Source organism: Neoarius graeffei, chromosome 19 (assembly GCF_027579695.1).
Source record: "Neoarius graeffei isolate fNeoGra1 chromosome 19, fNeoGra1.pri, whole genome shotgun sequence".
Lineage (NCBI taxonomy): Eukaryota > Metazoa > Chordata > Actinopteri > Siluriformes > Ariidae > Neoarius > Neoarius graeffei.
In genome coordinates this window covers 63,116,559-63,140,836 of record NC_083587.1, presented here as the reverse complement: position 1 = coordinate 63,140,836, position 24,278 = coordinate 63,116,559, and the positions used below count along the sequence as shown (strand labels likewise).

The following is a 24,278-nucleotide window of genomic DNA, read 5'->3' as shown; positions in this document are numbered from 1 at the left end:
GTGCCGCTTGCATACAAATGTTAATTTTGTTGTTGATTTAATAATATGTTGTCTGTTTTTATTTGTCAGTCATGATATTTTTCTGAGCCTTATATGTCATTGAATTGTCACACTTGACATTTCAAGTCACTATTACTTGCACTTGATTAATAGTGCCTGGAGAAATAATAACACACACAAAAGCAACAGCAGGGATCATTTTATTGCTATTATTTTCAGAATGCAATACAATCACAGTTAAAGAGATTGAAAAAAAAACCCAAACCATCCTCCAGTAGGTGCAACAGAGGTAAGACAAGAGTAACAGACTTATTTTGAAAGAGATTTATGTTAACATTTAATATACATGTAATGATTTCCTAATTCACCATAATAGAGATAAAATGATAATTGAATCTCTATGTGGAATTTTGCAAGCCATTAAAGATTGATTATCATTTGCAGCAAACCTGGAAAGCTACTGATTAAACTTGATGACCGTTTGAATCAGGTCAAAGCTTGGAAAGTCCATGGCAATGATCCCGAAACACAGTGCTGATCCCTCAGCATGCAGCATTTGCAGATAATCATATAGCCAAGGGTCCATCTTTTCTGCCACCTTTTTCGGTGTTAAAAACATGCCTTCAAACGTGCCGATGCCTGTGCCACTGGAGTAGGTCAGGATGAGAGAATTTCCTCCACACTCTTTCATGGCTTGATTGAGGTGCTGTAAGGTTTCTTGCTCTTTATCTTTAACATGAATGACCTTGTAGTCACCTTTGGTGTCGGTTTCCAACAGAGGGACTCCAAGCAGAAAACTGTCTTCCTGTACGAAGACAATCTTGCCTCTTACTTCATCTAGTTGTGGTATGGCAGAGTTCACCCAAACATTGCTATCGCCCTCAATGAGCTTTGAAACCAATTCCTGTACTTTACTCTTATCAAACAAATCAGGCTTGAGTCGGGCGAGAACCGTTTCACTTGGGAACGCCGACAGGAACGCCTTGAGCGTTTCAAGAGCCTTGGAGAAGGTCGAGTGCTGGTAAACAATCCCGTGCATAAGGTACAGCGTGTTTTCAAAAGCATACACTCGGAGGTCCAGGTACCGGATACCTGCCTTCAGCTGGTCTTCCAGAGTCCAGGCCTGGCATTCAGCCGCAGGTCCTCCATAAAGTGCCATAGTGTCATGCGTTGCAGGAATGGTAATATCAGACAGGAGAGTGTTACCATCCAGTTCCTTCATCCAGCCGATATTGTAGGACTCTGGAAGGACGAGCTGCGCATTATCGTTGAAAGCCAAACTTTGACTTTTGATCATTCCAGCAAGCAACCTGGGACAAAAATGTGAATTTGAAAATTTCAGATGTTGGAGCATGGATGATGGATCTAATGCATTTGTCCCAAAGCTGTGTGATGATTGTGCAAGCTTGTACTTTCCTTGGCAGATCTTATCATAAACGATAACTGCTATGTCAATACACACCCATAAAAGATTATAATGCACATTAAGCTGTTCTCTTAAAGCAAACTATGAAATGAATTCACTGAAATGAACAGAACTGAGGTGGATTCAAACTGTAGAAAAGAAATGTTACATGTTGAAATAATGTTATCTGGGGGAAAAAAAAATCCAGGTGGCACTTTTGGCGTGTTTTTGCGTCTTATTTCATACTTACAGAATAAGTAATGGCACACAGAGGATTTGGTTAACAATCATTTTCTTCATCTTTGCCTATAATTAATGGTGGAAAAATACAAATCATTAAAAAAAATTATGTTTTACAACAGCTCATTCACTTTGGCACTAAAAAGTAATACAACACATTCACTTTGTAACTGGTATAAAAAGCAATTCACTGCTAATGAGCTAACCAAAAAAGCATGAATTAATAAAATAGTTTTAAGAATTGTGATGTGATAATTTGTGATAATTTTACAATGACTTTAAAAGCATTGAATCTATACTACCTCTGAATTAATTCCTAAAAGTGAAACATTTTGAAATATTATCGATAGTTTGTCGATATTTCTTTCTTTTTTTTCTTTGATGTATAAATGTAGTGGAATTCATAAACTCCAGAAAAAGTCAAAGTACTCACTCGATGTGATGAACCAGTCTGGCTGAGAAACCAAGGTGAAATGTGTTTGCTGTTCGATTTCACAGGCTTTATACAAAAGACATAGGGTGTGTATGCAATACATTTCGCCTGGTAATTTATCATGCTTTGAAATGATATTTTATGTGATGTGTTTTTGATTACAAAGAGGGCAAGTCTCGATAACAGCCATGGTTTCAGACTGTAAGTTGGATTTAAGTTTAATGAAACTGTTAGATTACAGCCCACTGCTGTAAAGTTTCAGCTAGGATTATGCGTGTGAAATCTTGTTGATTTGGACACTTAATCAACTCCTTTCTGCTCTCACAAGACAATAAGCACAGCTAAATTAGCTAGCTTATAATTATGCAAAGTAAACTACTCTTAGCTATGGTTAGCTTTTTTAAATTCAGGTGCAAATTCAGGTTGGGAGAAGACCAGAGTTATCACTGTAAAAAAAAAGTTACACCAACTTAAAAAAATCAAGGCAACTTACTGCACAGGATTTTTGAGTTTATGTGACAACTAAGATTTTTAAGTTTTGAAGAAAGTTGTGCCAACTTATACTTTTGGTCTCAGATAACTTAGCCTTCATATTCACACAAACTTAATTTTTTCAGTTTTACATGATAAGAATTCAACTTTAAGGCCACTAATCTTTCATCCAAGTAAAAACTAATTTGACAAACGAAATGTGCAACCAATTCAGTGTACTGAATTGTTTGCACATTTCGTTTGTCAAATTAGCTTCAGGCTTAAAATAAGTGAATATGTGACTTAACAAAAAAGCACTGCCACTACCGTTTTATAGCAGTTTTGCTACCATCATGCTAAAATAAACATGCTATTTGAACTGGATTGTTATTTGTTTTATTGTGGGATAAAAAGAATAAAACAAATAACAATCCAGTTCAAATAGCATGTTTATTTTAGCATGATGGTAGCAAAACTGCTATAAAACGTGTAACCCTAGTGGCAGTGCTTTTTTGTTAAGTCACACATTCACTTATTTTAAGCCTGAAGCTAATTTGACAAACAAAATGTGCAAACAATTCAGTACACTGAATTGGTTGCACATTTCGTTTGTCAAATTAGTTTTTACTTGGATGAAAGATTAGTGGCCTTAAAGTTGAATTCTTATCATGTAAAACTGAAAAAATTAAGGTTGTGTGAATATGAAGACCAAAAGTATAAGTTGGCACAACTTTCTTCAAAACTTAAAAATCTTAGTTGTCACATAAACTCAAAAATCCTGTGCAGTAAGTTGCCTTGAATTTTTAAGTTAGCGTAACATTTTTTTTTACAGTGAAGCTATGGACCAGAGCTATGGACAAGTCTGGGCTCCCCAGAAGTTTCAAGGCTTGGGTCTACAAACATGGGATCCTCCCAAAAATTGCATTACTTGATTCAAAGCAGCCTTCGCCTGGTCATTGCGACATATAAAGAACGCAGGTGCAGGAATTAGAACAATACACAGTTCGGAAGGAAACAGGTCACAATGACTGAGCAGAAAACAACCTCTCAGTTACATCAACCTCAACTCATTGAAACGAAATAGCATACAACCAGGACAAAATATGATTTTGGATGTGATTACACATGAAATGTTCCATAGTACCTGGTGAGTAGTGTAGCTTATTCTGTTGTTAATGCTAGGGCTGACAAAATTGTTGCTTTAATAACACATTTTAATTTAGTATAAATATGCAGGTGATAATAGGAAATCGAGCATGCTGATTGGTCGAGAGGCTCGGACTATTTCTTGATAATCACCTCGAGTGACTTGGCAAAATAGCGGCCAATCGCTTCGTCACTGTAAGTGAGGAAGAATTACAAATATTATGAAAGAAAATGCTGTTCCTAAAAGTACTAAAGATGCTACAAAGTTTGGTCTAAAACTATTCAAAGGTAAGGTGGAATTGTGATTTATTTGATCAGTTTCAAAACAAAGTATTTTATGTGACTCGGCGTAGATAAGTGACAAGTCTGTGCTGCACCATTATTACATTTGCATGCCACTTTTGAAGATTGAAATAAATTATTTTTTTTAGATTTTTTTTAAAACAATCACCTGTGTATTTATATGAAAACAATTATCCACCTCAGGCTCAGTGAATATCAGTGAATAATAACCTCGACTTTGTTTCCATTATTATTCACCGATATTCACGTCACTTTCTGTGAATAATTGTTAAATATCAAAGATAATCTGTTAACGTGTTAAAGCATATATTAGGGTTGTCAATATTAATGTTCCAAATCGTGTTTGGTTTGGTTGAAGATTAGAATTTTAAATGCATGTACTGTATGATGTTCCTCTTTTGCCTGGGGCTCTTATTGTTCCAAGAACCCCCACCCTCCTGTTTTCACTCAGAATTTTGCAACCCACACTGTCAGAAATAGGGGTACAGTAGGAGTCCATTTTTCACCGGTTTCCCCCACAGTTCAAAGACATGCAGTTTGGTTAATACTGTATGGGACGGCCTTGGCTGAGGTGCCCTTGAGCAAGGCACCGAACTCCCAACTGCTCCCTGGGCACTGTTAGCATGGCTGCCCACTGCTCTGGGTATGTGTGTGTGCTCATTGCTCATGTGTGTGTGTATGTGTGTGTTCACTGCTTCAGATGGGTTAAATGCAGAGAGGAATTTCACAAGTGTGTGATGAATAAAATTGTTGTTGTTCTTCTTCTTCTTGTCCCCCAAGGTACAATCTATGCTAATGTACCCTTCCGGCTCATTTTTGGACCACAAGGGCCTATTTAGGGCCAAAACGGTACATATATATATATTCCCAAATAGTATATAAAGGGTACAAATAATAGAGGGTACTGCCCCAGTGACAAGCCATTGTACCCCTAAAGGTACAATAATTAAATAATATTGACTGGCTTTTTTCATGGTATATCAGATATATTCCATTCGGCTAGCATGATATTGAACAAGTCGAAGACGAGTAGCTGAATGGAATACATCTGATATACCACAAAAAAGCCAATATTATTATTATTATTATTATTATTATTATACATTCCTTTTAGGTGTTCAACACGTCTTTCTCTTTCAAAATTCTCTCAAAATCTTCCGTATTTAATGAAGCAAACCTGGCAGCCATGTTTGTTTACAGATTGTCACAGTTGCTCGCTAGCGCTGAAGTTTTACATCTCCGACGTGTGATGTCATGTTGTCTTGACAACCATGCAATATTGTAAACCATATTCAACACTCATTCTTCATTGGGTAGAGTGACGTAATACATGTAGGATAAGCGATATGCTAACAATATTGCATGCTATCGAACCAAATGAATGAAACTCACTAGAAAACCGTAGGTGCTAAAGAAGGCGATTGGACTTGCTTGAAATTCTTGAAGACATTTCACCTCCCATCTTAAAGGCTTCTTCAGGTGGGGAGTTCCAGGTATTAATCCTCTAGTGGACCAAAAGCAAATCTAAGGGGAGTCGTTGAGTTCGCATGAGTTTACGGCGTACAATGACCTGGATGACTGAGAACCTTCACAGACATAAACCTACTAGAAAGGAATTGAATACATATATGTTATTTACCAGCTGGGAGGTCCGTATCGTGAAATACCGTGACCGAGGTCTTGAAAGTACTGAGCGAGGCCCTCTGGGCCGAGGTCAGTATTCAAGGCCGAGGTCACGGTATTTCACCATACAGACCAACCTGAAGCTGGTAAATAATATATATATTTTTTCTTTACCAAATTCTAACAGAAAACGATAGCGCCCGAAAGGGAAAACCGAGCCGAGGTGAGCTGCCATTTTGAATCCTCATTCACGGCTGTTATGCAAATGGCTTCCTCCTCTGTATACGAGTGCACTTCCATGGCAGGGAAAAAACTACATTTTGCTGCCTATGTAGTCCCCTATTTATACAAAATTGAGTCATTCAGGATTAAGCCATGTTTTTGCTCGGCGTTAGCAACAGTTACAGGTTTTTAGCTTTCTCCTGAAATGTTTTATTTTATTTCTTCTTCCTCAGGGTAGTAAAACTCGCTTTTGCTGTGAACACTGTCGTTATCGCTATCCATGCTGTAAAATTAATGCTATTCTCCTGAGGAATGCTGGCAAAAATTTATAAGATTTTTGATAATCTTATAAATAAATCTTAAAAAAAAGATAAATGTTGACAAAAAATGCTAGTATGTTTGTTGTTGTTGTGAACGAGCGAGTTGCCAGAGGTCCGTAACCGGGGTCCGTATCGTAGGATACGGACCCGCTCGCCAGCCAATCAGAGCGCAGGATTTGATGGAAACCGGACCGCAAAAAAAAAATTAATGTTTTTATTCCATCAAAAAAAGTGTCCTGTACGTATAATCATGCACTTTATTTTCTGAGAGTGCACTGTATGACAATAAAGCTCTGAATCTTGAATTTATTTCACATAGCCTACTCCTCCTTTAACTTCACAGCTCCAGTGTAAAACTAAAGAGGCAAAAAAAAACATGGCTACTACATTTGAAATTATTAATTAATTAATTAATTAATTTGAAACTAAAATAAAATTTGGGGAAATTAAATTTTATTATTAATATTTTATTTTGTAAAGCGATATATAATTAAATGAGCAGAATTGCATGCGCCGTGACGCTTGGGGGCGCTGTTACATTAACACCCGTTAAACGCAACCGTGTCGTCTCTCACTCCTTTTCCAATTCCTGTCGGTTTGGTGATGTAATGAAGTAAAAGAGGAGTAAAAAATGGCGGAGAACAGTGGCACGGATCCTGCTGTGGACAGGAACGCCGAGGAAAATGATGCAACCAGCGGGACCATTATAATGGTCACGGTCAAAACACCTAAGGATAAGGAGGAAATAGCGATCTCAGAAGACGCGTCTGTTGCACAGGTATGTCGGATTTCAGCCGAAATGGTCAGCGGGTTTTTCGGCTGCTTCGCCGTGAATGGCCGCTGTAGCCGAGACGCTAGTTAGCTCATAAGCTAGCTAGCTAGCTAGCTAGTTAATTTACGACGACAATAAATTCAAGACAGCTTTATTTTTTTTGGAATTACAGACACAGTCGTTCCTATATTCAAATATATATTCATCTTTTAGGATTGCATAGGTCGTTATTTACATCATGGCGCACACAAAGTTTTACTATCATCATCATAATCCTGGTTTTTAAAAAAATAAATTTAGGATGACGCTGTGAGTTTAGCTCGAATCGTTACCGGCTATGGCGACGGCCAACGGGAAAATTCTTCGGCCAAATCCCAAATGGCGATCTATTAGATACTTGGGTCACTAGCTAGGCTGCAGAGCGCTATATCTTACATCACAAGTAGTGCACTTCCTTATAGGAAGTACGGAGCGGTTTGGGATTTAACCTTATTTACTAGCCACATAGGCTGACGTTTTAAGGTTTAATTAGTAGTAACTGTTAATAAGTAGGTTTTCTTTTTTGTTGCTGTTAAACTGCTAATAAATATTACAATATTTTTACACATCTCTCTGTTTGGTCAAATTGGATTGTGATTTGTTTTATCTTTAAATGGCTAACGAAGCTAAATGACTAGCATTAGCTGGCTGAGAGAAGGTTCTAGCTTTTTAGAATTCTGGCTGATTTTTTTTTTCTTGGCCGGTTTAGGTATTAATTTTATATTGTTTTTGAAAGAAAGGCTGTGGGTTAGACTTTAATATGCCCCTGCTTCGATGATGGCAATGTTGTTGGTTTTTTTTTCCACCAGAAACGTCTACCTTTATGTAAATATATAATTTGTCATAGCTCACGGAAGGACCGATATAAACAATCACGATATGATAATCGTACAACAGAATCACGGTTTTAATAATAATAATGTTGACAATAATATATCAGTGCGTTTCATTATTTGCTTAGAGAAATTTCTGGAGCATTTTCTAAACTGTATTTCAAGGAATTTGAGATTAGGTGTACATATTTTTTAAAAGCATTATACAAAGCCATACATGTTCTCTTTTCTTCCAGACTTGTTAATAAAACTAATTTTTAAAAAGGAAAAAAAATCCATAATGTTAATTGTGGCGGTTTATACTCAATTTGGATTGTGAGTTGAGTGCAAAGGGGGAAAAAAAGGCCGTTTATGAAACGTCATACCACAGTGCTGTCAAATTCTTGAATCTGCTCAGTCAGTAGTTGTTGATTAGTTTTCTATAACAGCAGCTCTGATAGTAGTGTAGTGCCAAATCACAGGATTATATTACTACTTATTATTATTATTATTACTATTATATGGTATGAGCCACTTGTGGTAAAATCGTGTACTCTGATTTGTTTCCTTGGTGGGCAATGTTTTCCTATAATGCCTGTGGGCGATTACAGACTTTCTTTCCAAGGTGCCAGCTTTCAATGTTGCAAAAAATCAAAACGACAAAAAAAGATAAATTGGAGATCAAAGACAGACAAGTCACCAAGTTATTTAAGAAATGAGCAACGAAGAGCATTCAGAAATCAAATTTTATTATCCTGAAGTGGCTGTTGTCATGTATTACTCAGGTGGAGAAATAAATTCAGTTTTGAAACCGCTAGCCGTTTATTCTGCATGCGTGACTCAACTACGTCACAAGTATGACGTGATGGAAAGCAGCATCACGCCTCATTGAAATGACCGTCTATTTTAATCTTAGAAATTAAAAAAAAAGCCATATAATAAACTCCTTATTAACCTTGCTTGCTCTGCCTTTACGTGAAAATATCAGACCGAGGTCTTGACAGTACGGACTGTCAAGACCGAGGTCTGATATTTTCCCGTAAAGACCGGGCAAGTGAGGTTAACAAGTAGTTATTAATGCGTTATTGTTTCTACAGTAACGGCTCATTCACAAGGACGATGAGATGTTTAACATTTATGGAAGGAGTCTCCAGTGTCACTGCTTTGTAACACTCGGAGGTAAAGCTGTCAGTTTAGGTTTACTTACTAACATCCTCATGAGGAAGGAGTTTACAGCTTGACTTCTTAGTAACATGACAAGTTTTGTCTTGTTAAGTGTAAGAGATCGAAGGGAGAAAAGAGAATCTTTGTTTAAAGCTGCTATAACAGGAGCTTGTTCATGGACTTATGGATGCTCACACTACAACATTAAATGCAGCTATAAATGGATAAAAATATGGTGTCACACTTGAACAAAATGTTTGTAAATGTACAGATTGTTGGTTTAGGAAAATAGTCAGCTTCAGGGTGGTGACAGTAACTTTGTTTCATCACATCAGCCTGTTTATTTTCTCACAACGTAAAGCCCTGTTGTGGGTTTTTTTTTATAAATAATTCTGTGTAGCTCAAATAATGGGCAAGAAGTTAGAAATGTTTAACAAATTTTATGATTTATCAGGATATGATGTTTGTTTTTAATTAGTGATCTGGAATCCATTAGTTACATGAAGTCGATTAATGTTCTGAATTTGTTTGGATATTTAAAAAACGTGTAATAATGTAGAACTATATGGAATTTTTTTTAAACTTCCCTAAAATTCAGTTTCAAAATTGTTGTTCTAATTAGAGTAGTCATGCAGTTCCTTTCCTTTGTTTGTTTTTTTGCTTGTAGAGAGCCGTTTTCTACAATATGGACGTATGACCTCTTTCTGGCCCTAACGATAACGCTTTATTTCTTTCTTTCTGTCCTTCTGTCTGTGTCTTTGTTGCACAAAGGAGGTCATAGAAATGTTGGTACAACTTGACAAAGTACTGTTGTTAAATAATTCTGTCTCTTGATTCTTTTGAACAAAGCCTTGTTTTGGTCCAGGATAATAAGCATTGTATGAAATTATTAATGTGCACATTCTGGTGAAAAAATAAGTATAAAATACTTCTAACGTTAGTTTTCTCCTCATGTATAGTTCAAAGAGGAAATATCCAAAAGGTTCAAGGCAAAGCAGGACCAGTTAGTCTTGATCTTTGCTGGCAAAATCCTGAAAGACGGCGACACACTGACTCAGCATGGCATTAAGGATGGCCTCACTGTTCATCTTGTCATCAAAACTGCACAAAAGTAAGAAGTCCATAATGCACTCGTTATTCTATGACTAATTATGAACCACCCCATGGATAATGTACAAGGCTCTACTGCTGTTTTGTGCTCTTCTGCTTATAAAGGCCATGTGATGGATGGACAGGTGGGGAAGATGTGCACGGTCTTTGATTCACATGAATCTAATTTATGGTTGTGATCCCCGTGCAGGGCCACAGGTGGAGGTTCCACGGCTGCTTCATCCAGCTCTGGTGCGCCGCAGGTCAGCAGCGGCACTGCACCCACTGCAAACGCCAGTCCAGCTGGCAACCTGGGCACATCGCAGGGCAGCGGGCCATCGCCGGCTCCCTCACAGCCATCCAACATATTCAGTGAGTGTTGAGAGAGGGGTTGCATCATTTGTAAAGGTTCAAGGGTTTACATCTGAAAGCTGCACAGCTGTAATGCAATTCTCCAAAGTGAAAATGAAAAAAGAAATCTGTCGGGATCTTTTGTTTTTTTTATGATGGGTGTTGCCTGAGGGGGAGAAAGGTTAATATAAGATATTACATAGGAAAATAAAAATCAATGCAGTATGGAGTGCCAATATTTTCCCTACTGTTTCTGTATTAAAATGGTAAAATATTTAAGTAGAATATATCCAGCATTTAACAATACATTGTGTATGTGTTGTTTTTGTGGATGCTGACGTCAGTAGTTTCTCATCACGTAGGTTTTTTTTTGTTTTGTTTTGTTTTGTAAGGCATCCATTGAGAAGGTTTAGAAAGTTACAGGATCCCAGAATCTCATCTCATTATCTCTAGCTGCTTTATCCTGTTCTACAGGGTCGCAGGCAAGCTGGAGCCTATCCCAGCTGACTACGGGCGAAAGGCGGGGTACACCCTGGACAAGTCGCCAGGTCATCACAGGGCTGACACATAGACACAGACAACCATTCACACTCACATTCACACCTACGCTCAATTTAGAGTCACCAGTTAACCTAACCTGCATGTCTTTGGACTGTGGGGGAAACCAGAGCACCCGGAGGAAACCCACGCGGACACGGGGAGAACATGCAAACTCCGCACAGAAAGGCCCTCACCGGCCACGGGGCTCGAACCCGGACCTTCTTGCTGTGAGGCGACAGCGCTAACCACTACACCACCGTGCTGCCCCCGGATCCCAGCATTATTATTATTATTATTATTATGCTAATGTATTATTTTGAAAACTTTTGTTTTTAAATACATTTTACAAAATAGAAAATTAGCCATTCTGCATTTTAAACATAACTCTTTTCCTTTTTCTTAATGTGAACTCAGCATTTGTGCTCACATTTAATCATTTCATGCATTTCACTATCAGGATTATATGGTGATCGTTCACATAAAAATGCAAGTGTAAATGCACCCAGAATTCATTTTGCACCATTTTAAATCTTTCATGAGGTCTGAGGCTTTTTATTAAAGGGTGAAGAGGCAGCATCATACCTTTTCTATAGGATCTCTGACAAGCAAGAATATTTTACTTTGTTGTCTTGATCTAAACTCCACAAGGGAACAGTCTTATTCTCAAAGTACTTTGGAGGTAGAAATTACACTCACCGGCCACTCTAATAGGAACTTGTTCTTGATTCTAAGATTCCTGTTCTTGGCTGCAGGAGTGGAACCCAATGTGGTGGTCTGCTGTTGTGTGCTGAGCTGCTTTTCTGTTCACCGCAGTTGTAAAGAGTGATTTTCTATGAGTTACTCCATCCTTCCTGGCAAAATAAAGCTCGAAACAATCTGCCCATTTTCCTCTGACCTCGCTTATCAGCAAGGCGTCTGTTTCTATCCACAGAACTGCCGCTCACTCACTTGATGTTTTTTGTTTTTCGCACCATTCTGTGTAAACTCCAGAGACGTGTGTGTGTGTGTGTGTGTGAGTGAAAACCCCAGCAGATCAGCAGGTTCTGAAATACTCAAACTAGCACCCATGCCAGAGTGAAAGTCACACTTTGAGATCACAATTTTTCCCGTTCTGATGTTTGAAGTGAACATTAACTGAAGTTCTTGATTTGTATCTGCATGATTTGATGCATTGTGCTTCTGTCAAGGGATTGGCTGATTTAGAGAACTGCATAAAACAGCAGGTGGGTGTTCCTAATAAAGTGGCCAGTGAGTGTATAATAGTCTTAGGTGCTGACATGGCATTTAAAAAAAATAAATAAGTAATCCGGCCAGATCGCTCTGAGGCTCATTGTAGGCAGATATGAGTAGTATACAAGAGTAAATGGATTTCTCCAAGCCAAGGTTAACAACCAAAAACCTCTTTTCATACATTAAGTAATACTGGTTTTCATGCACAATAAAACTGGAGACTTTGCTTGTACAGGATACACAATCCAACCTGGTGCAAACATGTCCATTACAGTAAACAGACAGACAGTATATCAGTAAATCATAGGTCACTCACCTGCTGCGTGTTTGTCCACGTGTCCTCAGCTGGCTTCGGTGACCTGTCCAGTCTGGCCAACCTGGGCATGGGCTCAGCTAACTTCATGGAGCTCCAGCAGCAGATGCAGCGGCAGCTCATGTCCAACCCCGAGATGCTCTCGCAAATCATGGAGAACCCACTGGTTCAGAACATGATGTCCAACCCAGACTTGATGAGGCAGATGATCATGGCCAATCCGCAGATGCAGCAGCTGATGGAGCGAAACCCCGAGATTTCACACATGCTCAATAACCCTGAGCTGATGAGACAGGTGATTGAAGCAGGAAGAGATGCTGTGCTTTCTTTCTTCACATGCAGTTTGAGATTGTAATTGTGTTGCACCATATGTAACCATTTTAATTGGAAAATAGAATAGAATTGGACTGTTAGATTCCTGCTATAAGGGGAACCTGAAAGTCTAGGAAATGCAGATTTCAGTACACCGAAATTAGACAGCTAAGAATAGAGCATGACATCTACATCACGTTGAAGCATGGATATTATTTTGTCTTTAGATTCATAAATACTGAAATGAATCATTTTTGTCTTTATTTAGACAATGGAGTTGGCGAGGAACCCTGCCATGATGCAAGAGATGATGCGTAACCAGGACCGGGCGCTTAGCAACCTCGAGAGCATCCCCGGAGGATACAACGCTCTCCGGAGGATGTACACAGACATCCAGGAGCCCATGTTTAGCGCTGCACGCGAGCAGGTCTAAAAAACATTTTGATGCCAAAGAAAGGTTTTTCATTAAGCTAAAGTAATTTGTTAAACTTGATAATTTGTAAAATCAATAACAGCTTGGTTAGGGTTGGAGAATTACTTTTTACTTCAGATTTATTTACAGAATAAAGATTACTCATGTCAGCTCTTTGGTGGGTTGTTTCCCCCTCCCCTCCCCTATTTGTACAGTTTGGAAACAATCCCTTCTCAGCCTTAGGTGGGAACACGGACAACTCGGGGGCTCAGCCCTCCAGGACCGAGAACCGAGAGCCACTGCCAAATCCATGGGGACCGCCTGAGACCAGTTCTTCTGGGACTGCCACCTCTAGCAGCTCTACCACAAGCTCCACCACCCCCAGTGTCTCCAATCCCCTGGGCATCAACTCTGCCAGCTTGGGCTCCGGTACCACCTCAGCTACCTCCTTTGATTTTCTCTTTTCTGGCATGGTTGAGAAATATTCAAATGTGTCATAAGAATATATCCTGAGCTCTATATCTAGTTTTAAAATAATCATTACTGTAGGTTGTTTTTGGAAGAATATCGTGACCAGTGGTGCTCACGCTAACTTCTATGTGCAGAGTAGCCTGTTTATTTTGTTCCTGTGACTTGTGCAGGTATATTCAACAGCCCTGGCATGCAGAGCCTGATGCAGCAGATCTCGGAGAATCCTCAGCTGATGCAGAACATGCTCTCTGCTCCCTACATGCGCAGCATGATGCAGTCTCTGGCACAGAACCCTGACATCGCCTCGCAGGTCTGACTTCATCACAAAGGAGTTTTAACCACAAAAATGGGAACAAAATGTAGCATCTAGAAATTTCCTGATTTTTCCAGTCCTTCCTGTAATTTTCCATCCAGTATGTTGTCACTGTTCTTTCCCTCTTTGTGTGTGTAATTTCTGGTTGGAGGTCTCTCCTTTCTTGTATTGTATTGTATTTTCTGTCAGTGTTGCTGTTATTGTCCTTGGTTGTTCTCTGTGTAGCTTTTGTCTAAAATTCAATGTGTCTTGTATTTTATTTTATTTTGATTTTATGTCAATTTTAATTTATTTCATACACTGACGAGCACTTTGGTTGTAAATGTGCTATATAAATAGATTTTACTTACTTACTTACTCTTGACCCATGTCCTCTCCTCAGGTGTTAATGAACAACCCTCTCTTTGCTGGAAACCCCCAGCTGCAGGAGCAGATGAGACATCAGTTGCCAGTATTTCTACAGCAGGTAAGTCCTGGCTGACATTAATATGTTAACTACGTTAAAGGAACAGTCCACCGTACTTCCATAATGAAATATGCTCTTATCTGAATTGAGACGAGCTGCTCCGTACCTCTCCGAGCTTTGCGCGACCTCCCAGTCAGTCAGACGCGCTGTCACTCCTGTTAGCAATGTAGCTAGGCTCAGCATGGCCAATGGTATTTTTTTTGGGGCTGTAGTTAGATGCGACCAAACTCTTCTGCGTTTTTCCTGTTTACATAGGTTTATATGACCAGTGATATGAAACAAGTTCAGTTACACAAATTGAAACGTAGCGATTTTCTATGCTATGGAAAGTCCGCACTATAATGAGAGGCGTACTAACACCTTCTGCGCGCTTCGGCAGCGCATTGATATCTGAACTCCGTATCAATGCGCTGTCGAAGCGCGCAGAAGGTGTTAGTACGCCTGTCATTATAGTGCCGACTTTCCATAGCATAGAAAATCGCTACGTTTCAATTTGTGTAACTGAACTTGTTTCATATCACTGGTCATATAAACCTATGTAAACAGGAAAAACGCGGAAGAGTTTGGTCGCATCTAACTACAGCCCCAAAAAATACCATTGGCCATGCTGAGCCTAGCTACGTTGCTAACAGGAGTGACAGCGCGTCTGACTGACTGGGAGGTCGCGCAAAGCTCGGAGAGGTACGGATCAGCTCGTCTCAATTCAGATAAGAGCATATTTCATTATGGAAGTACGGTGGACTGTTACTTTAACCTTATGCAATGCTTTTTGGGCACGGAGGTCCGGTTTTAATTTTTCACCCGCTTGTTGGCTCTTTTTAGATGCAGAACCCTGAAGCCCTCTCTGTGATGACGAACCCGAGGGCCATGCAGGCTCTGATGCAGATCCAGCAAGGCCTGCAGACCCTCCAGACCGAAGCTCCTGGACTCATGCCCAGGTATACAGAAGCTGAGCTCGATTACAATGGTGCTAATAAAACTCCCAGAAAAAGCATACTTTTTGATTGTAAACAAATGAAACGTTGGGGTGGGACTGAGAGAGTTAGAGAAGTAATAAAGAATGTGTTCTCCAGAAGAAACAACCTGCTGTTAAACTGCATGTCATTCCTCTCATGTAGTCTGATTCCTGGAGGAGTTCCTAGCGGGATCCCCACAGGGGTTAATGTGACTTCGTCTGAGAGTGCTCCACCCCCAACTTCTGGACAAGGCTCCACCCCTGCTGCTGGAACCAACTCCTCCCAACAGCAACTCATGCAACAGATGTTACAGATGTTCGCCGGCGGAAGCGCAGCGGTATAGTCATCATTGATTTGAACTGCTAGCTCTGAGGGATTCAGTTTAAGAATAAAAGGGTTTAGGCAGAACAGGATTTTGGAGTAATTGTGTGGGTGTGTCACAAATACTACAACATGAGCAGTTTGGTGGAATAATAGTCCTGCACCAGCTGAACCTAAGCTCTGTTGGAGACTAGTTTGAGTTTATAAACTAATTTAAATTAAATGCTCTCACTAAGTAACTAATTTCATCCAAGCTTTAACTTAAGACTTGCTTACCTGCTCAGGTGTGCACAGTCTACTGTGTGCCAAGTAAAAGCACCAGATATAATGCGTTTACTTGCATCTTATTTTGTGAGAAGGATCGTTCTTTGACTAGTTAATTAATGAGTTAGTTAGGTCTATGATCACCGGAAGTCCACCTTGCTGAAGTACACTATTTGCAAGACATAAATCATAAGGACTGTTTTATTACTATCAACTTGAAGATCTTAATTTAATATCAGCTTTAAATTGGAGCATTTACTCCTCAGTTTAGACTATTGGCAAGGTCACAAGTGTTTAAACAATCTACTATTAATGTACTTTTGTGTTTTAAATTGCTTCATATATGTCGGTGTCAGGGCAGCACGGTGGTGTAGTGGTTAGCACTGTCACCTCACAGCAAGAAGGTTCTGGGTTTGAGCCCAGTGGCTGACGGGGACCTTTCTGTGCGGAGTTTGCATGTTCTCCGTGTGGGTTTCCTCCGGGTGCTCCGGTTTCCCCCACAGTCCAAAGACACGCAGGTTAGGTTAACTGGTGGCTCTAAATTGACCGTAGGTGTGAATGCGAGTGTGAATGGTTGTTTGTCTCTGTGTCAGCCCTGCGATGACCTGGCGACTTGTCCAGGGTGTACCCCGCCTCTCACCCATAGTCAGCTGGGATAGGCTCCAGCTTGCCCGTGATCCTGCACAAGATAAGCGGTTACAGATAACTGATGGATTTTGGTGTCACTATGGTTCCTTAAAATTCAGTGACATTTCTTGGACAAGAGCCCACGCAGTAAAATAAAGCAGTATAAAATAAATACTTGCTCATTCAAGTCATGGCATTTTGCATTTTGTTTATCTGTCATTAAAAAGAACAACTAGGCACAGCAAGCTCGCTTGAAGGAAGTACACAGGAAAAGACTGATACTAATTCAATCATGGATGTAGTATTTCCTGTATATTATATTTATTCTATCCACATTCACTGGATATGAGCAATCGCATGCTCTGATTGGCTACTCTACTATTAGGCTAGCAGCTCATATACAGGGATGAGTTTTCCACTTTTTCTGAGTAAAAATCGACCTTTTTATGTTATGCCAAATCTGTTGAGAATTTATTTATGTATTTTTCATTTATTGAGGGGGGTTGGGGTATGTTCCTTCGTGATACTCAAGTGTATTCATTCCTACGATGACGTTACATGTTTACATTTTCGCCATCTGTAGTCTCGCTAAGTCTCGTGGTAGAATACGTGTTATCTACAATGTAATTGGCCAAAACATCGATGGCGAGAGCATGATGGCCAATCATAAGTTCTTACAAAAGAACCCACATCCGTTCTATTTTATCGAAACTTGCAACTTGCACATGTTCATCGTCGCTGCTCTTCAAAAATGCGTTTCTCTTTCGTATCGGCTTTTTTACTCAAAACGCCTCAATTTACTCAATTAATACATTGAACATAGCCAGTAAATCTGAATTAATGCTGACAGTTGTGAAAACTTAAATATTTCCAAAGACTTTTTGAAGAAATCCTATGCAACTAATGAGGACATGGGGAGAAAAGGTCAGTCACCCTAAGAAATTTTATTTAATATATGAACATTTTGATAATTAATAGAACTTAAACTAAATTCACATTAAACTTATCATTCTTGTTGATCATTAATTATAACCATACCCTTGAATGTAGAATGTGATTTTATTTTGAATTCAAACAATACTCCTATTGATTTGAAACATATTTTCATGTAAATATTAGGGGTGGGACTAGATTAAAAAAAATAATCTAATTAATTACAGGCTTTGTAATTAATTAATCTTAATTAATCGCACTACCGTATTTGCCCCAAAAGCAACATTTATTTTATGTAACTAAATAATATGTGAAGAATTCAAATAATACACAGACATGATTTTTAGATTCAAGCTCATTTAATGGCTGTAAACAATAAATTGCATTTCATTTTGCAGTAGTAAACAAAAGTAAGGTCCCTGTCCAAAATTGAAGAGACTAAAGTTTCAGTGCCATTTTACTAACCATTTTAGTTATTACCTTCTGGATCACACGCCGCAATCTGCAATACATCTCGTAGACCCTTGTCTTCTACCACCGATAGCGGTCTGCAGTCCAGGGCAATGAATGAATGAATTTATGAATGAATGAATGAATTTATTTATTTTTAACGTATAAAAATGTATGTAACTATTTGTACATACAAAAGAAAGAAAATGAAAAAAATTGGCCGATCCACTTGGCCAGCGTGTTTGTTAAATTTTCCGACGTTGCCCTGCTCATTTTCTTCTGGAATCCAGCCATTTCTTCCGAGTTTGCACTGCTGACCAGAACTGCTACCGCGAGCTGCAGCTGTTTCAGTAATCGCGGTGACATGCTTGGCATTTAAAAGGTACCGTAAAGTTGATGAGCTTCTGTGATAAGCAAACTCCTTTCTGCACAGTTTGCAATAAACTGTGGTTTTATCAACAGTTCCATCGGGTCTTTTTTTGAATATAAATTTACCGTCCAGCAGAGCCGGCGCGCTTTCAAGCTCCATTGCTGTAACTGGAACTGTGCGCGTCAGTATATTTGTCGCACCATAACACGGTGCACTAACAACGTTTCCGGGTTGTTTGGCATGCAAACTGCGATAAAATGCATTAATATTTTTAACGAATTAATTTGTTTGAAATTAATTAATCTTAACGCGTTAATGTCCCACCCCTAGTAAATGTATAAAAAAAGACAACAGAGATTTTTTTTTTTTTTTTAAATCTACTACAGCTCAGATTGCAGGAAAAGTGGTTTGTAAGACCTTATTTTTCAAAATTTTCCTGGGGGGGGCTATAAACAAAACAAAACCCCAAAAAATAACAAAAAAAAAAAGCAACAGAATATGGAATGATATTTGATGGTAAGAATGTGTGGGGTGGGGGTGTCGTGGCTCAGGTGGATAAGGCGCCATACCATAAATCCGGGGACCCGGGTTCGATTCTGACCCGAGGTCATTTCCTGATCCCTCCCCATCTCTCTCTCCCGCTCATTTCTTGTCTCTACACTGTCCTATCCAATAAAGGTGAAAAAACCTTTAAAAAAAAAAAGGTTTTTTTTTTCAAGAATTATTATAGCGTTTTTCACAAATTGCTCCTGTCATTTTGCTAGTTTGTTTACATTCTTCATCTTTTTAAGCATTAAAATTACTGGTACAAAAGCTCAAAGGAGTTTGAAAATGACATAACTGAAATATCCAAGGAAGAATTGAATAAATGTCTAAAGCTATTCTATACCTCAGCATGACTGCAAGACAGCACTTTCTACAAAACAAAAAACCCCACTAAAGTCAATTTGTGCAGCTGTCGATATGTTTTTAAGAAGTCAACTTGCTCTAAGCAGAAATGATTTTGTCGGACGTTTTGTATAAAGATTTTCTTTATCGAATTTGCAAAAAATAAAAATGCTCCATTTTCTCAAAATCCAGTGAATGTGGATAGAGTAAAACAATTATTCCACTCAATCTCGTTGTACACGGCTCATGTACGACTCGATTTCATGGAGTAATTATTTCTGATTGGCATGTTTTGCCATCACTAGCCATTCTATGATACCTTCATGCAGTACTGTCTGTCTTTGCTTTGTATAGTTTAGAAATGACATTACACCCTGAGTTAGAATGTTCATCTGGTGCAAAAAAAAAAAAGCATATTGTAATAAGTAGTATGCTTTATATTATACATTAGCGCACACAGGTATTTGGACTATGGCACTATATAGCTGTCGAAAGCTAATTGTTGTGAATTGTGTATGTTCATTTGATCCTTTTATTACATTTGCGTTTTGTTGGAGGTAAACAAAAACTTGTTACTGTTTTGTCTCTCGTCTCCCAGACCCAGACTCCGGAGGTGCGTTTCCAGCAGCAGCTGGAGCAGCTGAGTGCAATGGGCTTCATCAACAGAGAGGCCAACCTCCAGGCGCTCATCGCTACAGGAGGAGACATCAACGCCGCCATCGAAAGACTTCTCGGCTCGCAGCCATCTTAATCCCTTCACCACCTAATCACAACCAGAGACAAGTCACAGTCACGAACACAGTCCCTCATCATCACCTAATATCTGACAAATAGACTGAATTCCAGTTGCTTCTTCCTTTAACGCGGTTGATCTGTGAATCTTAGGAAATTGGGGTTCTCAAATTTATTCCCTTAAAAAAAATCACAATGGAATGACATCAGGCTAACCCCTTGTTCATTTTTGACTGCGTCCATTAATAAATACAACAGGGCAATGCTGTGCACCAAGTGTAGGTTATCATTCCTTTTAATTGACTCACTCACTCAGTCAGTCGAGGCACTACTTCTTCCTGGTTTATGGGGAGTAGAAACCAAACCTAAAGGTGATCTCCCAAGTCTGAAGAATGCTTTGTTTTTCATGAGGATGGTCAGTTTCTTTAATATCCGTCTCTCTCGCGCACACGTCATACCTAACTGAACCAGTATTTATTGCAAAAACCTAGAGGTTACCTTTTACTCCCTTATCAATGTTCCAGCATTCACAAAGCTTCTGGTTTTGAAATTAATTGAAATTTTAATAGAGGAAGATATCAGAGTCCTTGTCTGACCATTATAACAGCCTCATGCAGACAATTGTGTACTCTTCAGCTGGTTAGAGGTTTTTTTTTCTTTTTTTTCCTTTTTTTTTTTTTAAAAGATGAGATATCCAATCATCTCTTAGTCTTTTTGCCTCATAGGAGCAGTCTGAGTCTGATTGATGGAATTAAGCCTGTGGTTTTGGGGGAAGTTTGTAACAAGGCATCAATAAAAAAATATTTCTCAGCTTACAAACAATGCAAAAAGCAGACACCGTTTGTTTTGACCATATCTTTATGCTTTGAAATAGTACTCTAGTGTGTGTCGGGGGGGAAAGACCCACAGTGTGTGCTGGATACATCATCTTACAGTTGGTGTAGTGAGCAAGTGTGGTAACAGCATGAACGTGATGCTTTCCTGTGCACCAATCTCAGTGCTAATCATCATGAGTCTAATGGAACTAACAGTTGAGTTTTTGATGTGAATTAAAATGTGTTCAAGTTTTTTTTTTTTTTTTTTTTTTTGCTGCACGTTCATAATCCACTCTTTCATCTTATTTGATTAATTACATTGCAATAATCTGAACTCATACTCGAGTTGGAATGTTTCTTTTAAAAAAAAAAAATCAAGTTGGCACAAAATTGACAGTGAATTTCTTTTAAAAGCATGTTCCGGGATGTTTGTTGGGCAAGTAATGTGGGCTATGAGACAGAAATGAGGTACTTGACATTTTCAGGATCTGTATATTTAGGTTTGCTTTCAAAGTACTGTACTAGGAAACTCATAACACACAATCTTGCAGTTGTTACTGTGAGTTATGATGCCGTTATGGGAGAACCTTGCCGAAATTAAAAAATATATATATATCCGTAGTAACATTTTCTATCTACTACTGAAAATATTAGATGTGCCTGGGAATGTTTTTAATCCCACTTCCACCTACTTCTGTAAGTATGATTTCTGGGATGTTTTCTAATGAATTTAATGCAATGATAGCTGGACATGACCGTAGAAGATATTAGATTTTATCTTTATCAATAGCTTGACAATGAAACTATTAGTGCTGAGCAATGCATTTTATTTTATTCTACCCACATTCACTGCATGGGCGGCACGGTGGTGTAGTGGTTAGCGCTGTCGCCTCACAGTAAGAAGGTCCTGGGTTCGAGCCCTGGGGCCGGCGAGGGCCTTTCTGTGTGGAGTTTGCATGTTCTCCCCTTGTCCGCGTGGGTTTCCTCCGGGTGCTCCGGTTTCCCCCACAGTCCAAAGACATGCAGGTTAGGTTAACTGGTGACTCTAAATTGACCGTAGGTGTGAATGGTTGTCTGTGTCTATGTGTCACCCTGTAGAAGGATAAAGCGGCTAGAGATAATGAGATGAGATGAGACATTCACTGCATATGAGCAATCGTGGGCTCTGATTGGCTACTCTGCTACTAGGCTATCAGCTCATATACCATGAGTAGAGAAAAACAAAATGGCAGTGTGTTGCTGAATCAATTGAGGATGAGATAAAAACTACTTGAAAACAAAAACCCTAAAAAGGCAACAAAATAGGGAATAAACGTATTTTGCGGTAAGAATTTTTTTTTTTTCCCCAAGAATGATCATTTTAGCGGTTTTCACAAATTGCTACTGTCCTTTAGCCGGTTTGTTTACATTCTAAGCAGAAATTATTTTGTTGGACAATTTGTGTAAAGTTTTTATGTATTGAATTTGCTAAAAATAAAAATGCTCAGTTTCCCGATCCAGTGAATGTGGATAGAAGAAAAGAGTTATTCCATTCAGTCTCATCGTACATGGCTTAATTGTAGCCAACTCAGTGCTACAGGCCTCGTTAGCTATCAGCTCATGTATGACTCGATTTCATGTAATAACTTTTGCACACGTTTAAATACAGGTCAGCAGCTGCAGTCGTGAGTTACTCTGAATACCACAAACAGCGTAACACTTATGATTGAACAAAAAAAAACTAAACTTAGGATTTACACTTTGTTTTTCATCCAAAGGGTTGTTTTTTTTTTTTGAAGCAGAAATGATTGAGAAATTAATTCACCTGTGCCTTCTCAGTCACTACTGATAATGAGTTATTGATATATCTGAAAAATATCAGCTCCAATGAAGACCAAATCTAGTGGGCGTGTCATGCTGCCTGTGTATAATTGCCTGGTATGACAGTCTCTGATAGACTGCATGAATCTACAGTCTGGGCTAAATTCACAAAAATCCAATTACCCCCCCCCCCCCCCCCCCCCTCCTTCATTAACAGCAATCATCATCTAGCGTGGCTGAGTTCTCAGATCAAAAGCTGTGCATTAATTTTCTATAAAAGCATGCCTCATCCTGGAGTTAGATTTGTATTAAATCTAATACTTCTAATAGATCACATTCTTGTTTCTATAGTAACCTCTCATCTTGAGGGACTTGTACAGCAGATGATGTGTGCATATCTATAGTGAATAATAAACCTGATGAAAAATGTGGTGTTTAACAAAGAAAAATATGTTGATGTGGAGAGGTTTTTTTTGTAAGGGGATGTTTATGGAAGGAGTCTCCAGTGTTAGCGCTTCAGCGGGAAGTTTTCCGTCTTCAGAATAAACAGTAAATATGCAGCACGTGTGCTGTTAATGAACATGGCCTTTCTTCGTTACGCAATCTAGAGTACAATTTCTTGATTTGAATGTTAGAAACTCACTCGGTTTAAGATGGATGTTTGTTGGCTGCCTCAGTAATACAGAACTAAGGACAGAATGTTAGCACTAAGAATGACTGCATGATCTTTTTGCCTCATGCATGCTGGGTACTGTAGTGACTAAACCCTCTGTGCTATGGAATATTACATTACAAGATGAACAGCAGATTAAGGGTTAATCCGGCATGATGCCAGAATCCTGCTTTAAGTGATCGCAGTGTTGCATTGCTCAGTTCGAATGAAGTTCAATGAAGATTTTTCTCTAAGCCTGTCCCTCCCTGTTGGACAGATTCTTCATCGTCATCATCATCATCATCATCAATAGCAGCCTTGATCTCAGTCCTGCATGCTTTTGTATATTTTCTCTGAATGATGTCGAAGTGCTTTCCGATTTCTAGGAAATGAATGTTACATTACAGCCAGTACACATAAACCTGAAATTAATTCAAATATATTTATTCAACTCAGATTTCTGAGTCCATACATTCTACTTAATACATTTTGGCATGTGGTTTATATCAATGTGGTGTTCATTTGAAAGGAAAATTTGAGGAAAAACAGCTGAGTGTCCATCTTTCCATCTTTGCTTGTGTACGGATAGAAGAACTTAGTCAAGTTTATTTTTATAGTGCTTTTAACAATAGACATTGTCGCAAAGCAGCTTTACAGAATTTTATCCCCAGTGATCAAGCCTGTGGTGACGGTGGCAAGGAAAAGGTGTCTCCCTCAGACAACATGAAGAAGAAACCTCGAGAAGAACCAGACTCTAAAAGGAACCCATCCTCATTTGGGTGATAACAGATAACGTGATTATAACATTTTTAACATGAAGTCTGTTTCGTTGAAGTTATAAACTCTTCAGTGATAGAAACTTAAGTGCAAAACTGTTCATAACAGCTGCAGTCCTAAAGTTAGCAAGTTAACTGTAGTCCTCAGCCATAAAGGCAATATAATGTAATGTAATACGGTCGGCATGGTGGTGTAGTGGTTAGCGCTGTCGCCTCACAGCAAGAAGGTCCGGGTTCGAGCCCTGTG

General features: G+C 39.0%; 2 protein-coding genes across 2 annotated transcripts; one reads left to right on the top strand and one right to left on the bottom strand.

Moving 5' to 3' along the window:
• Positions 1 to 457: 457 nt before the first annotated feature.
• On the bottom strand, positions 458 to 2,246 carry LOC132868008 (1-phosphatidylinositol phosphodiesterase-like). Its single transcript, XM_060900985.1, has 3 exons — positions 2,079 to 2,246; positions 1,656 to 1,711; positions 458 to 1,310 (listed from the first exon to the last, which is right to left on the bottom strand). The coding sequence occupies exons 1-3, from the start codon at positions 2,199 to 2,201 to the stop codon at positions 458 to 460; spliced, it is 1,032 nt and encodes a 343-aa protein (XP_060756968.1). The 5' UTR covers positions 2,202 to 2,246.
• Positions 2,247 to 6,750: 4,504 nt separating this feature from the next.
• ubqln4 (ubiquilin 4) lies at positions 6,751 to 21,418 on the top strand. Its single transcript, XM_060900396.1, has 11 exons — positions 6,751 to 6,941; positions 9,910 to 10,061; positions 10,251 to 10,411; positions 12,506 to 12,768; positions 13,054 to 13,212; positions 13,413 to 13,626; positions 13,839 to 13,978; positions 14,364 to 14,447; positions 15,270 to 15,385; positions 15,566 to 15,740; positions 19,855 to 21,418. The coding sequence occupies exons 1-11, from the start codon at positions 6,795 to 6,797 to the stop codon at positions 20,005 to 20,007; spliced, it is 1,764 nt and encodes a 587-aa protein (XP_060756379.1). The 5' UTR covers positions 6,751 to 6,794; the 3' UTR covers positions 20,008 to 21,418.
• The last annotated feature ends 2,860 nt before the right edge of the window (positions 21,419 to 24,278 follow it).